The sequence below is a fragment of the Macrotis lagotis genome, chromosome 6 (genome assembly GCF_037893015.1).
Source record: "Macrotis lagotis isolate mMagLag1 chromosome 6, bilby.v1.9.chrom.fasta, whole genome shotgun sequence".
NCBI classification, from domain to species: domain Eukaryota; kingdom Metazoa; phylum Chordata; class Mammalia; order Peramelemorphia; family Peramelidae; genus Macrotis; species Macrotis lagotis.
Window position 1 is genome coordinate 197,636,323 of NC_133663.1, and position 14,888 is coordinate 197,651,210.

At 35.7% G+C, this 14,888-nt stretch overlaps 1 protein-coding gene across 19 annotated transcripts in view; it reads right to left on the reverse strand.

The window, feature by feature from the left end:
- Positions 1 to 14,888, reverse strand: part of MAP4K4 (mitogen-activated protein kinase kinase kinase kinase 4) — a 277,338-nt gene that overhangs the window by 88,217 nt on the left and 174,233 nt on the right. For all 19 annotated transcript variants that reach the window (XM_074192243.1, XM_074192237.1, XM_074192232.1 and 16 more), the window contains exons 4-5: positions 4,108 to 4,233; positions 1,812 to 1,922 (exon numbers count right to left, since the gene is read on the reverse strand). In XM_074192243.1, the coding sequence (XP_074048344.1) occupies positions 1,812 to 1,922; positions 4,108 to 4,233 (237 nt within the window). The remainder of the gene's footprint in view (positions 1 to 1,811; positions 1,923 to 4,107; positions 4,234 to 14,888) is intronic.

Below are 14,888 nucleotides of genomic sequence, written 5' to 3' on the forward strand. Positions count from 1 at the left end.
GGAACAGGGCAGTTTGGTGGTGCAATGGATAGAGCACTGGGCCAAAAATCTGGGAGACTTAATTTCCTGAGTTCACATCTGGTCTCAGGCACTTTCTAGCTGTGTGACCCTGGACATGCCACCTATGCTTCTCCGTTTCTTCCTCCATAAATCTGAGGTTCTGCAGCATAAAATGGAATACAACTTTCTCCATCAGAGACCCTCTATCAAGATCAGAAAATACACAACAAGATGTCTCATTATCCCAAGGTTAGTACAAGGCTCACAGCATTGACTTTGCCTAAACAAAGGATTGAGGTGCCTTCTGAAAGTCACTTCAAAGTAAAGTACTCCAGGGGAAACAGCTTGTTATGATTAGGGTAATTTGGTGTAGAAAGCTCAAGATTTTTCCCTCTTTTAATTTGCATATATTTGAAACCTATTAAACACAATATATTAACATTATGCAAAAGAATGTCTGTCCTAACACCTAAGCCAGCATATTCACAGGGACATTATCCTGGCTTAGCCACAGTCTGTCTCCTGAGGCCAAGTATTTATTGGTTAATACTAAAAAGATGCCAGAAGTTAGAGCCCATATGTTCAAAAGAAACTGAAAAGAATGGAGGACTACTAGACATCTTCATTTCTCAACCCATCTCATTCAACACAGGATGTCACTCTTCTAGCTCTCAAACAAAGAATGAAGAGGGGCTTCTCTACTATTTAAGTGGTGGGGAAAAACAAAGGGTTAGCATCTCTTGGTGCCCCAGATCCACACTGGTCAAAAACCAAAGAGTTCTTTTGTACACAGAGAGAATCACAGATATGAACAGAAACTTGAGGAGAGGGAGAAGGGAGAGAAAGAGAAAAAGGGGTCAGCAGGGGAGGAGAAGAGGAGGGAGTAAGGGAAAGTAAAGAAAGCAAAGAAGAATGGGGAAAATAGAGCAAGGGAGAGCAGCAGAGAGAAGAGAACAAAGCAAATCCATTTGGGATACATTTTTCCTTCTAGAAAATCTCAAAAATCTTCTGAAAACACCACAACAGGTGCTGTTACAAAAAGGTGGCATATTTGTCATGCCTATTAGAAACCTAGTCTCCAAGTATATATAAGCCAGTTTTCCAATGAGCTATAAACAAATGAAGGACTCAAAAACTTTTCCACATTAATATTGCAACATGCTGAAGAAGTAACATAAAAGTTCACATGGTGAAAGTCCCTGTGGAAGAACTCTATAAACATCGATTTTTTTAAAAATCCTTTATAATGGGTTCCCATGAAAACAACTGTCATTGGATTATTTTTCATTTTTTTTTTTTTTGCTTTAGTTTGACCTTCAAAGACAAAATCACTATTACAAAACAAAAAGGTAGAAGGCTATACTGGAAGTTTTTAAAAAGTTTGTGTCTAGGGTGGAAGTGGGGGAAAGATAAGTCAATACACTGATAAGCATTTATTAAATGCCTACTGTGTGCCAGGTCCTACAAAAAGTTAGCTTGTTTTGAAAAAATTCATTTGCACATTTTAAAGTAAACTTCTAATTTGCCAATGTCAATACAATGATATATCTTTGCCTATCAAAGTAAAAAAAAAACACTTCAAAGTGGTATTTTCAATAATATACTTCAAATTACTAGGACTCTGGTACTAATACTATTAATATACTTTTTAAGCTCAATTTGTATTAGGCACAATTTAATTTCTTTTAGACTATGATTCATACAGATATTTGCTAATCTGTAAGGAAACATTCTACACATCACTTTTGTCACCTCCCACTCATAAGGATAGGAATAATTTGGGAATATTGTAAGGTACCTCCTTTACTCACCCTCAGAATCTCTCTGGAGATGTAAGCAATCCAGTCTTCTTTCAGTGTGTTCCCTTTGGTGTTCTTCACAAGGTCTGTAATGGATCCTGCCCCACAGAATTCCATTACCAGCTAAATGACAAACAAAACATATATTTAAGTAATACAAATCCACTGTCACCCAAGACAGCAATCAGTTTCTGGCACGTAGCTTTCAATTTAGCAAAGGACAAAAAGAGTCATACAAAAAACAGCTGGTTCCCTCTCTTTCCTTCTCCCCTTTCACCTTCAACCACATGAAAAAGTAGAACCTGCTACAAGAGCTATACATGTAATTCTCAGGGTTATTAAAGTAGACAGAGACCATTCTCATCATCATCATCTGATTAATTCACTATATAGTCTGATCCATGGCATATTTCACAGGAATACTAACACTGCTTTTCACATCTGGAGAAAAATCACTTAAGTGATCACACTTTGGCACCCATCCTACAGATTCTCTCATTTAATGAGGCAGTGAAGACAGCATGCCAATTTGCATCTTCAATACCTAATTACTGGAACTCAGTCTGCTGCCCCATTTCCCAAATACACATTCAAAGATCAAAAGCATTCAAATATTTCCCACTTTCACACCTATCAACAGCATCTCATTTAGTCTCAAAAACAAGCTATCTATACTCTAAACATTATTCGAAGGGAAAAAGGCAATGAACTCATTAGGCTATAAATACAAATATTCTCTCATACTTTTTATATTACCAAAAACTAATTATTGCTTTAACATGTGCTTAGCTAAATATACAGGACAGGATTAGTCCTGTTTGTAAAAAAGTAACTTATTTTTAGCCAGTAACTAATTCCTATATCCTCTCCTAGCTCGGCAATGGATGAAAACATTATTTTTAAAGGGCAGATAAATTGTGCCTGAGTACATGTATGCTTATACACTCCATTCTGTATGCATAGAACGAACATTCATAGTAATATTGAATATCAAATTTGATATTCAATATCAAATATAAATTCAAACTCTGACTCAATAAGATTATTATTATCATTAAATCACATAAATTCTAGATGACTCAAAATGATCAAGGAATAATTCTGCTCAATTTTAAGCTTAACTGAAAGTTAGACAGAAAAACTTTCTGGCACTTACTCCAGTTGACATATAAGGGTACTTTTCTCCCTTAGTTAATTTTGTAGATTCTTTGATGATTTAAGCACCTCTACTTTTGTCAATGATCTGAATTCAAATCCAGATTCAAATACTCACTAGCTATGTAACCCTGGATAAGTTACTGAACCTGTTTGGCTCAGTTTCCTCACTTGTAAAATGGGGATAGCAATAGCACCCAACTTCTGAGGTCGTCACTGTGCCTGGCATATCATAAGTGCCATATAAATATTAAATATTAGTCTTCCTTGTTACTATTCTGATTACTCCCAAGTTAAAGACTGAGCTAAATTAATATATAGTAGTGTACATATCACAATTTTCCTTTCCACAGGTTCTATATATTGCAGGTCCACATAAGAAATTAAATGGGAATGTTTTGGGAGTTTTGCATAAGTCACAGACATTCATTATAGACCAGCAAACAACAGAGAAAAAGTTTAGAAACTCAAAACGCATAAAATATGTATTTTATCTTTTAATAGCATAATTCTTCTGCAGTGCAAAAGGGTGCCAAAATGTTTTAAGTGGATTTTCCTGATTGTAGGGACTCTAAAGCCTCTTAAGCCCTTTGTTGTAGAGAGGATAACTGTATCCCAGATCTTCCCCTCAAAATTGATGCTTAATTGGTTGTTTGTCATTTTATTAAATTAAATCCCAAATATGAGCGTGTTTATTTGCAGGATGCTTCCCCCACCCCCACCCCCGCCATTTTCTCAGAAAAAGATTTGGGATGGGGGAATTCCACAATAGTCACCTGGATTTTGCTGACCAAAGTTTTTACTACATTGTTTTATTTCCAGATAAATGAATTTCTTGTTTCTTTGTTGTACTGCCTAAAACTGTATTATATCTTTAAGAAAAATAATCATTATGTACAAAATCTGAGCCTAAATTTAAAATGCACATAAATTCTCATGACAGATTGAAGCAAATCAGTCAGTATAGTCTAATTAGTTTCAGGAAAATTTATGAAAATTTAATATACATTAATTTATGGAATATCCTCTACTACTGCACCTCCCTTTTCCCCTTGTCCACTAGTATTCCTTTCTATAGCTTCTATCTATTATTTTCAAAATAACACAAAGGTAAGAGTAAAAAAAAAAATACTTCGGGGAAATCTTGGCTTACCCACAGTTGGTCATCATGTCCAGGAGGACTCTTCTTAATAAAAGCACCATAATATGTTGCGATATTTCTGTGATGAGAATATTTCTTTAGCATATTTATCTCCAGTTTGATTTCTTCCTCTTCATCCTTTAGGGGGAAAAATACAAAATATATATCTCAAAGGATGAATATTATTATACTTCACATAAAAGGGAAACCAAAATTTTAGCTTCCTTTAACAGCAAGATATGTGTGTATGTGTATATTCCCTTGTTCTTTTGCTAAAAATTTAGAATAAGCAGTAATACATAAAATCACAAAGGATAAATATCAGTCTTCCAAGCACCAAAAAATAGTTCCCTTACACCTTGCTGGACCTTGGCTTCCTCATGTGTAAAAATGAAAGTGTCAACAGGTCTCTGAGATCCTTTATGACTTTAAAAAAGGTCTTCTGATCTGAATTAGAGTTGAAGGAAAAAACACTTTTCCCTCAAGAATATATTTGTGGATAAATAACCAAACACAAGCAAAGGTCAGGTTTCTTGGATCAGCAGGGTTTAACATACTATAGCCATCCAAAATAAAATATCCCTCCAGAGGTACCTTAAGAAGTTAATATAATAAATAGAACAGATAAGGCTGTGATACAGAATTCGAATAAAGATCTACTAACCAAGAAAAAAACCGAACAACAGCTATTTGCTATATTCTATTATTAAGACCTTTTAAGAAAGTGTTGTTAAACTAACAAGACTCTTTCTTAGGTCTATACAAAACTTTTGCTCTCTCAAGAATAATCAAGTAAAAGAAAGGAACTCAAAACATAGAAAGGATTACAGCCTGCCTAACTGCCTAAAAATAAAGACCAGATGCACTTGATACTAGAGATTTTTTTATATTAAATTTAGAAGGTCCTAATTTCATTACTTGTCCTCTTTAGAGGTCCTTTTGTAAAGAGGCAGAACTTCATCAACTTGGGTGTTCTGTTCTTCCATGGCATACAATCTTTTTTTTGTGGCATGGAAGCCACACATTCTGGCAATCAAAAGAGGCCTATACTCCTCAGATGAACTTTTTTTAAAATAATTTAAGAAAATGCTAAATTTCATTTAAAGATAAGTTAAAATAGAAGACTTCATTTCTTTGATATTCAAGTTCATAGATCTCTTTGAAATTTATCCATGGGTAGACTAGGTGAGATAGAAAAAGCATTTATTAAGTGCTTATCTGCCAGTACCGAGAGGAAAATGGCAAGTCAAGACAAAGGCTCCTACTCCTCCCTCAATATGAAATCAAACAATTAACTGTGAAATGAAGCAGCAGCCTTGGAGAAATATATGGACAAATAGGAGCAATTCATGTCTCCAGGTTTTCTGGAAAAATATTCCTACTTGTACCTATTTTCATCTTTGATACTTTAATAATAGAATTTCAGAAAAGACATAATGATAGGATTTGTCAGAATCTCCCCACTTCCTGCCCCCATACACAAACAATACTAATATATTCTATCTATCCATAGCTAAAGACCCCAATCTCCAATTTGTTGGTTTATTTTTTTCCCTCCCTCTTGTAGAGTGATGGAGAGATTGAGGAAGGGATAAGAGAACTTTTGATATCTGATCTCTTCTATCTCATCCCTAACCCCATATGGAGACACTGACATGAGAGAAGGTAAGATTTCAAAAAAGAACTCTAACTTTCAGCTTCAGTGAATGCTGTCATGAATTAAGCAGTAAAGAATGAGGGGAAATAAGCACCATAAGGAAGCTTTGACTTGTAGGACAAAGAAAAAAAGAGATGAAAATCAGAGGATCCAGGGTCATACCCTAGTTCTTGAACTTTCTAATTGTGGAACCTGACAAATTTTTTACACTTTTCAAGCCTTGGTTTCAGCTGTAAAAGAAAGGAGTTGGAATAGATGACAGACGGAAGAGATCCTTTTAAGCTATAACATTCTGTGATCCCATATTTTAATAAAAACTGTAAATGATCTTGGAGCAGGCATACTGAGATCTAGTTCTTGAATCACACATGCTTCTGTATCAGGTAATCTTTGACTCCTAGAATCTTGAATATGTTTCCATAAATTTTAGCGAATGACCATTTCAGATTCAACTACAGACAACTAACGGAATGCTACTCGTAGAATTCATTCATACATGGCCACTTAGGTTAGTTCTTAACACCAAGAAGACAGCTAGGTGGTAAAGGGGACAGCATACTGTACTTAGAATCAGGAAGACTGAGATGAAAGCCAGATTCGGGCACTTTACCATGGACAAATCACTTAACCACTTTGCCTCAGTGTACTAATCTGAAAGACAGGGACCAGGCTGTAGTGAGGATAAAAAGGAATAATATTGGGGCGGCTAGGTGGTGCAGTGGATAGAGCACTGGCCTTGGAGTCGGGAGTACCTGAGTTCAAATCCGGCCTCAGACACTTAATAATTACCTAGCCGTGTGGCCTTGGGCAAGCCACTTAACCCCACTGTCTTGCAAAAAATTTTAAAAAAAATTTTTTAAAAAAAAGGAATAATATTTATCAAGTGTTTTGTAAACCTAAAAAACTATTCATGCACAATCATTTCTCATTGTCCAAGAAGTCAATAATTTATGATAGGCGAAGTAAAAAGATTTGGAGTACTCAAATATACAAATAAATGTGACATTTTACGCATCAATTTGGAGGTTTTAGCTAAATTTGACTAATATTCCAGAATATGCTTCTTTTTTAAAAAAATAAGTATTTCTGGCATTTTCCAGTCTGTTGTTGTTGTTGTTGTTGTTGTTGTTTTGCAAGGCAATGGGGTTAAGTGATTTGCCCAAATTCACACAACTAGGTAATTCTTTAGTGTCTTGAGTCACATTTGAACTCAGGTCCTCTTGACTCCAGGGCTGAGGCTCTATCCACTGTGCCATCTAGCTACCCCTATTTTCAGTTCTTTTTTTTTAGTTTTTTTTTTGCAAGGGGTTAAGTGGCTTGCCCAAGGCCACATGGCTAGATAATTATTAAGTGTCTGAGGCCAGATTTGAACTCAGGGACTCCCGACTCCAGGGCCGGTGCTCTATCCACTGCACCAACTAGCCACCCCCTTTTCAGGTCTTTTTAATGTCATTTAAATTATTATTAATTTTTAACTTTCAAAATAATATTAATCATCTCTTCTAAGTTTTACACTGAAGTAGGAATTCTGGGTATTATTAGTCATATTTTACAGAATTGGTCATATTTTACAAACAAGAAAACTTGAGGCTTAAAAAGTTGTGATTTACTCAAAAAATGTAACAGCTAGGAAGGGGCAAAATTTAAAGTTGAAACTTCCTATTTTAAAGTCACTCACTTCTATCTGTTATACACTGCCTTCAGTACTTTCTAATATATATAAATGCCCTACAAAATACTTTAATACATAGCTAAGAATTAAACTTCATTCCTCTAACAGCAAAATCAGGGTGAACAAAAGTAAAAATAAGTTTGCCATTGTCTCTAGCATAACCAAAAAAGATAACTAATTGCAATGTTCATACTTCACTTTCTGCTCCTTATTTATTCTCATTAATATAAAAGGTATAGTGGGATGAGTGACCACAAACTACTTGGCACAGTATTACTGTAGAATGTGTATCTCCTGACTCATCACAATCCACCTCCTACACTATCTGGATATTATTCATGGATCTTCTGACCAAAAACTGACAGGAGCTTGCCCAACAAACCTTGTGGGGTCTAACAAGTCCCAAGTAAAAGTCAACATAAAGCTATAGCCATAAACAAGCGAATTGGAAAGAGAGTGATGGTACTCCTGGGCATGGTCCATATTTAATTGTATCTTTGGCAAAAAACAAATAAATTCTTAGACTCTTTCTCAAGAGAAACTGACCACAAGAGAATATGCTTCATCTAACTTTTTGTAATTTGTTATAGTAACAAATACCCTCCAGAATTTTAAAACTATATAGTCATCCTAAGCTAACAATAGAGTCTCAAAGAAAAAGTCTTTAAGGGGAAACTTGAATATTTTGAGAATCTGTAAATGAAATTGACTCTTAATATTAGTTTAATGTTCTTGTCCATTTCACAGCATAAGTTTTATACCCTCAAGAAAAGAGGGAAGAACCTTATTCTCATACATTTATCTAGCAGAGAATTAAGATAAGAGATAATAAGTATCATCACAGAAAGTACATTGTGATAAATACTGCTAGCAAATTATTATGCAAAATATAAAAATTTAAATACCAGCAAGCATGGTAATATCCATCAGTAGCTGCTCCAATATGACTGCAACCTTCTAAAAGTAATCAAATCAAATGAACCTAACAGAAAGCCAATGTTTTCTGGTTTTAAAGTACTTCAAAACCAGAAAACAATTTCTGGAACAGAAGATACTAGCAACAACAAGAATACTGTTCTCTGACTGTGTTTCACAAACAATAGGGATACAGGCTAATTGTATGCACTTTCTTAGCATCACCACTATCCTCACACGATATACTTTGTAGAATGGAGAGGTTCTCTGTATGACTGAAAATTCAGCCTGCAGAAAACATATCTACAACAGGCACTTGGCCAAGTATTTTGGGAAATGGAATTTGAGTCATAATAATAATAATAATAATAATAATAATAATAATAATAATAATTACTACTACTACTACTACTACCAGTTTTGTGCTTTGCTTTGTTGTTTAAAGTCAATATACTGAATTGAAACCTCTGGTTTCATATCTTTGAATCAGAGGTTTTAATTAAAAAAGAAATTTGATGACTCTGACCATGGTTTTTAACACACGTGTACACACACACACACACCCTCCCTCCCTACAAAGTAACATATCCACTGGAACCAGATGGCTCTGGAGGAGAAAGTGAATCTGGTGACTTAGCACAGCACCCCCCTCACTCAAATACAATTAATTTCTTGCCACAGTCTTCTTTAAGAATGAAGGACAAAAAAAAAAAAACTTTTGCTATCACTCACCCTCCCCCCATCCTGGAAGCACATTCTCATGTTAAAAAAAATGTTTTCAAAAAAAAGACAAGGATGACTCAAAAGGGAAAAAAAGCTGCCTTTCTTGGTGAGTGAAACAAGGCTTAGGACTTTTTCCCCCAAAGGGGAGGCAGCTGGTAACCTCCATTCAGTCTTCTGATGCTGCTGATGCCAATTACCATTTTGGATTATAATCAATGGGCACAAAATTTGAACAGAAAAGATCTTTGTCTCTGCCAGTGATAAGAATGGGGGTAGGAGTTTTCATTTGCCTTCACTCACTCACTTTTATTGTGGTCAGACAGGAAACAGGGAAGGGGGACGGTGGAAGGTGTTCAAATCTTTATTTTGCAGATATGTGACTAAAAATAAGTGGCGGCATCATCACAGGAGGGTCCTTTGGAGTAGGTAAGAGTGGTTATCAACAATTCTCAGTAAGTTTAAAATGCTACTCTTATTGATGAACATTCCCATTTTAGTAATGGTAATTAGTTGTTTGGCTAGTAAGAAAGAAGACAAATGATTCTTCAGCACATCAGCTTACTGGACTGTAGCACCATCTGTACTCTTGGAATTCTAAGTCAGTCTAATCAACTTCCCAAATTATGAATGCACCACTTCCTGATAGAACAAGAAATTCTATTTACTGAAGATAAACTGCGGGAGAGGGGGAGAACAAACAAATTGCTTACCATAGTTTTTTCAAATCTAGGTCGTGCCGGCAAAGCTACAAAATGTCACAACCCCTGGAAAGCCATTTAACAATGTTTTAAGCCATTAATGTCAAACTCAAATAGAAATGGATCCCTGTAGGTGACATACTGACTCAGAAAACCACAAATATACATTATCTGTGTTGTATTATATTTTTATTTAAGTTTTATTTAACAGATTTGTACAATTACATTTTAATGTGATTCTTGCACCCTTGGGAGTTTTTGCAGGTACAGAGAAGCATTTATTATAGTACTAGATCAATCAATCAGTAAACTTTTATCAAGCACTGTAAAGCAAAAGCTGAAGAAAAATACATTAAAATGGTAATGAAGGCACAAACTTAGAAAAGTGAACACCAGTCTGGACATTTATCCCAAGGTCTAGTCTTAAATCTGGCATATCTAAAACCTAATTTGTTTCTTCTCCCCCAAATCTGCTACTCCTAAATTTATTATTTGTTAGTAGCACCACCAATCACCCTACTTCTCATAAGTGAAATTTTAGTGATTTCTATGATTCTTAATTCCTCATCTCCTATACCCATTCACAGTTGCCAAATTCTGTCAAATTTAGTCCTTAGACCAGGCACCGTGCTTTCTATTCCCTCTGCTGCCAGGTTTTTCTTACTACAATAGCTTCTCCATGCTTCCAGAGGCTGACCTCTCTAATTCATATTTTACCTAGCTATCATATTAATCTTTCCGTAACACATCTTCCACTGCTTGGGGCCTTTGAAGACCTCCACAAATGTAATCTCTTCCTATCCTTCCAGTCTTTTTATACTTCACTATCTTCATTGACTTTCCTTGCAGAAGTCAAATCTACCTCCTAATACTGTGGTCTTTCATATCTATCCTCCATAAGTGGACTGATTTCCCTTCCTGATCTCCGGATCCTGGCTTCTTTCAATTGAAATTTAACCTTCGGTCTTTCCTGGTCTATCGTTCCCATTACTCCCCAGAGCACACCATCCTTGCAATGCCTCATCTCTGAGACTTCCTCCCATTTACATATTTCATATATATGAAATATGCAAATGTTAAGTATATATATATATATATATATACACATATCTTATTTGTAAATTATTGCATATTGTCTTCCCCCTTAGAATATACATAGATATGTATCTATATACCTATATACTTCTATATCTATATAACTTATTTGTAAATTGTTACTGTATGTTGTCTTCCCCTTTAGTTCATATTAGTTCGTTAAGGGGCAGGGACTTTCTTTCACCTTTGCTTATGTTTCCAGTTCATTAAGGAGATAACATAGGTGCTGAGTAAATGCTTACTGACTTTGCTGGGGATTCGGGGTCCTCTCCACCCTAACACCAAACTCAATTTCAGCTTTCACCTCATTCTAATTTCCTGCATGAACTCTATGCCTTAGTCAAATTGAACTACTTAACATCATCCAGCAAACTTCCTTGGTATATATCTGAAATCACCCCCCCCCCACCGGGTTCCCTATAATCCAATTTTGCTGCTAAAATCCTACTTATCTATGAAGATAAAAGCCAACTGTTCCATCCCTTAAGAAATCCTCCCTGACCCTGTCTGTAATAAATTGTCTCTTCCTCATCAGAAAGAACATTCTGCGTTCCTCCAAAATTTATCATGATTGATTTTTATCTTTAAGCAGCTAGGTGACATAGTGGACAGTGATAGACCTAGAATCATACTCTGCCTTAGACACTGACTTGGACATTTAACTATTTCCTGCCTTGGTTTCCTCATCTATAAAATGAACATAAAGCACTCACCTCCTAAGGCTGTCACAGGAATAAAATAATAAAAATATTTATAATGTTTTTTGGTAACCTTAAAGCTATATTAATTCTAGACAGTTGTTTTAATTAGTATGCTTTATATAGATATTATATAAGTTTCATGAAGACAGAAAGATGATGTTTTCTCTATCTGTATGTGCACCCACCATCTACCACAGGAGGTATTTAATAAGTATCAACTATTTGGAAATGTGCTACTTTTTACTCATCAAGTCCTCAAAGTTAATTTTCTCAAGAGTGAAAACTTGAAAGAAAATGGTTCATAAATTAAAAGACACATCTGGAGGGCATGAACATTTCTCAAGTGTCACTCATCATCATCTTCAAGGAATAAAGGAAGGGAAAAAAGTCACTTCATTATCAGAGATCTACTAAACTCTAGCAACACCCTAATTTCACAGATGAGAAAATTGAGTCCCAGAGAAATTAAGTGATTTGCCCCCAAAATCCCAAAAATAAGTCAAAAGTGGGATTTGAACCCAGGTCTTCTGATAATAGAATATGTCTTGGTCTTTCTACCTGGAACTTTTTGGTTGCTTTAAAAAAATATATATTTTTTTACATTTCTCTTTTTTCCAAACCACTACTACTTGTGTAGCTTCCAATACACACACACACACACACACACACACACACACACACACACACACACACACACACACACACAACCTTGTGAACACTCCTACTTACCAAATGCAGGACAAAGGCCCATAGAAATATCTACCTTCCTTGTTCTTCCAGAAAATAATGGGCTACATAACTTGTTGAATATCTTCTGATGCCTGTGTTACCCAACCATATCTGAATGATCTAATAAGGAAGAGTTACTTAACAAAGGCATCCCTGAAATTGGTGAGGTTGTTCTGGAGCACTGAGAGAATAGAGGACACTTTCAGACCCCCTTTGTGATTCAAAGTTTAGTTGTACAAATGAGAGGCAAAGAGTTATTCCCATTCCCTTCTTTTTAGTTTTAGTGTCAAATCCCTTAAGAATCATGCTACCACGATTAGTGAAATACAGTTCTGCAATCCTCGGTAATTACAGATAGACCAAAAACAAATTTCCGTGGCAACTCCCAAATCCCCAAAACTAATATATCAAACCATGTAATTTATATGCTGCTCTGAATTCAAACTATCAAGCAAATAGATAGTAAAATGACTCAATTTTAATTTTTCGCAAGTCTAAATAAACTTGGTGAGAATTTTCTAAAGCATAAAAATAACATTAATTTCAGCTCAACTGTTTATCAGTTTTCTCCATCTCGTCATGACCTCATTATTTGGGGTTTTCTTGACAGAGACACCAGAGTAGTTTGCCTTATCCTTCTCCAGTTCTGAGTCACACTGCTAGTGTCTGAGCACAGATTTGCTCTAGGGGTCTTATGACTCTGGGTCTAGCACCACAATCCACTTTGCCACCTACTTGACTTTGTAACACTACTTACTATCACCAATTTCACTCTTACCAATGGCAGAGACAAGCAACAGTCTTGAATAGAAAATGGGTAACTGGAAACACCAGTCAACATATCTGTATCTCACCATTATTAAGGCTTTACCAGATCTGTTTCCTATTCACTACATAAAAACAAACTAAACACAAGGTCATCACATAAAGGTGCTCTGACATAATTTAACAGAGTTCAAAGATTTCCAGCTGTTTAAAGAATCAATCAGTTGGGGTTTTTTGTTTTGGAAATATTGGAGGGGGAATAAAGGAGTAGAGGAGATTGTTAGGTTATGGAGGAGAGTAAGTCTGAGCTCCTGAGCTTATTTGACAAGCACCATTTATCTTGCGGTGCATCTGTATAACAGTAGGAGAAAAACTGATGTTTAATAAGGCCTATAGCACATATTTATGTTAGTGCTGCAAACATAAAGGGAGGAGTCTGTGATCCAGAAAGACAACATCTAGAAAACAAGTAGCAATTAAAAAACATGCAAATGGAAATCAGATCATGAGCAAATGGAATCCAAATCTATTCATAAGAGGAGAATATGTGGCTAGCAATGGTTAGAAAACAAGAACATTTGACAAAAGAAGATGATTGTGTATGAATTGCTTTGGCCATGGTCATCCACAATTGAAAGCAATGTTTTTCAAAAATGATGGGTAACAAATACCAGTCTTATACCCTGGAATCCTTTATAATTCTTTCTCCTCAAGGTCTCTATCAGAGAATCATGTTTAAAGACCAACAGGACTGTTGAGAAACCTCCAGAAAAGGAACCCTTCTGAGCAGAATCAAAAGCTAGAAGCATCAATACCATGCCATGTTGGATATTGTCACTGATAAGCCTCCAATCCATTCCTATAATCACAATGAATCTTTCACATTGGCCTCTTATAAAAAAAAATAATTGTTACCTGATTTGCTACTTTTTCAAAAGAAAAGAGCATGCTAAAAAAGGCTAGGGTTGTATTTTTAGTTATTTTTGAGTTATGTCTGACTCTTCATGACCCCATTTGAGATGTTCTTGGGAGATAAACTGGAATGATTTCCTTTTTCCTGCTTCATTTCATAGATGAGAAAACTGAGAGACCATAGAATTAAGTGACTTACCCAGGGGTACAGAGCAATTAATATCTGAAACCAGATTTGAACTCAGAAAGATGAGGGTTCCTGACTCTAGCTCCAAAGCCACCTAAATAAACTAGTCTCCCATTTTCTGTGAGCTCTAATCCAACTAATATATCATATCACTTCACCCTGCCCCTCCATCTTCTATTCCCACTATATTACAAAACTAATCCTCAAATACATTCTTCTTCTTTTCTCTCTTTCCTTCTTGGAGTAATATGATTCTCTATACTCTGGGGTGGGGTGGGGGTGGGAGTGGGAAGTATAAAGATTTCAGAGAAAAGAACTCAAAATTGGTAGCATTCATCGAATTATAGCATCAGTTCCTCAAGTCACCCAAACTCCTTAAACCTCTATCACTCACATCAATGAAATAGTTTCTTAAAGAAACTTATGATTTGCAAACTTTGAGCAGCTTAAAAAAAGTACAGTATAAATTTCCCTTCATTCACAAATGATGGATTTTTGGTAATTATGACCTCAACTGGTTCTACTTGCTAATCCTTTCATATGTATAAATCAATGACCACATGCAAGAAACTTCTATAAACACACCTTAAGTAGTAACTGCTGCTAGGTGGGAGACATTTTTAGTACTTCAGAAGAGAAATCCAGTACATAAGGGACAACATGCGGAGGCTTGGGCTTTGGGCCCAGAGGAAGTTTTGTCTAAAGTAGTTGAGAGAGAGAGAGAGAGAGAGAGAGACAG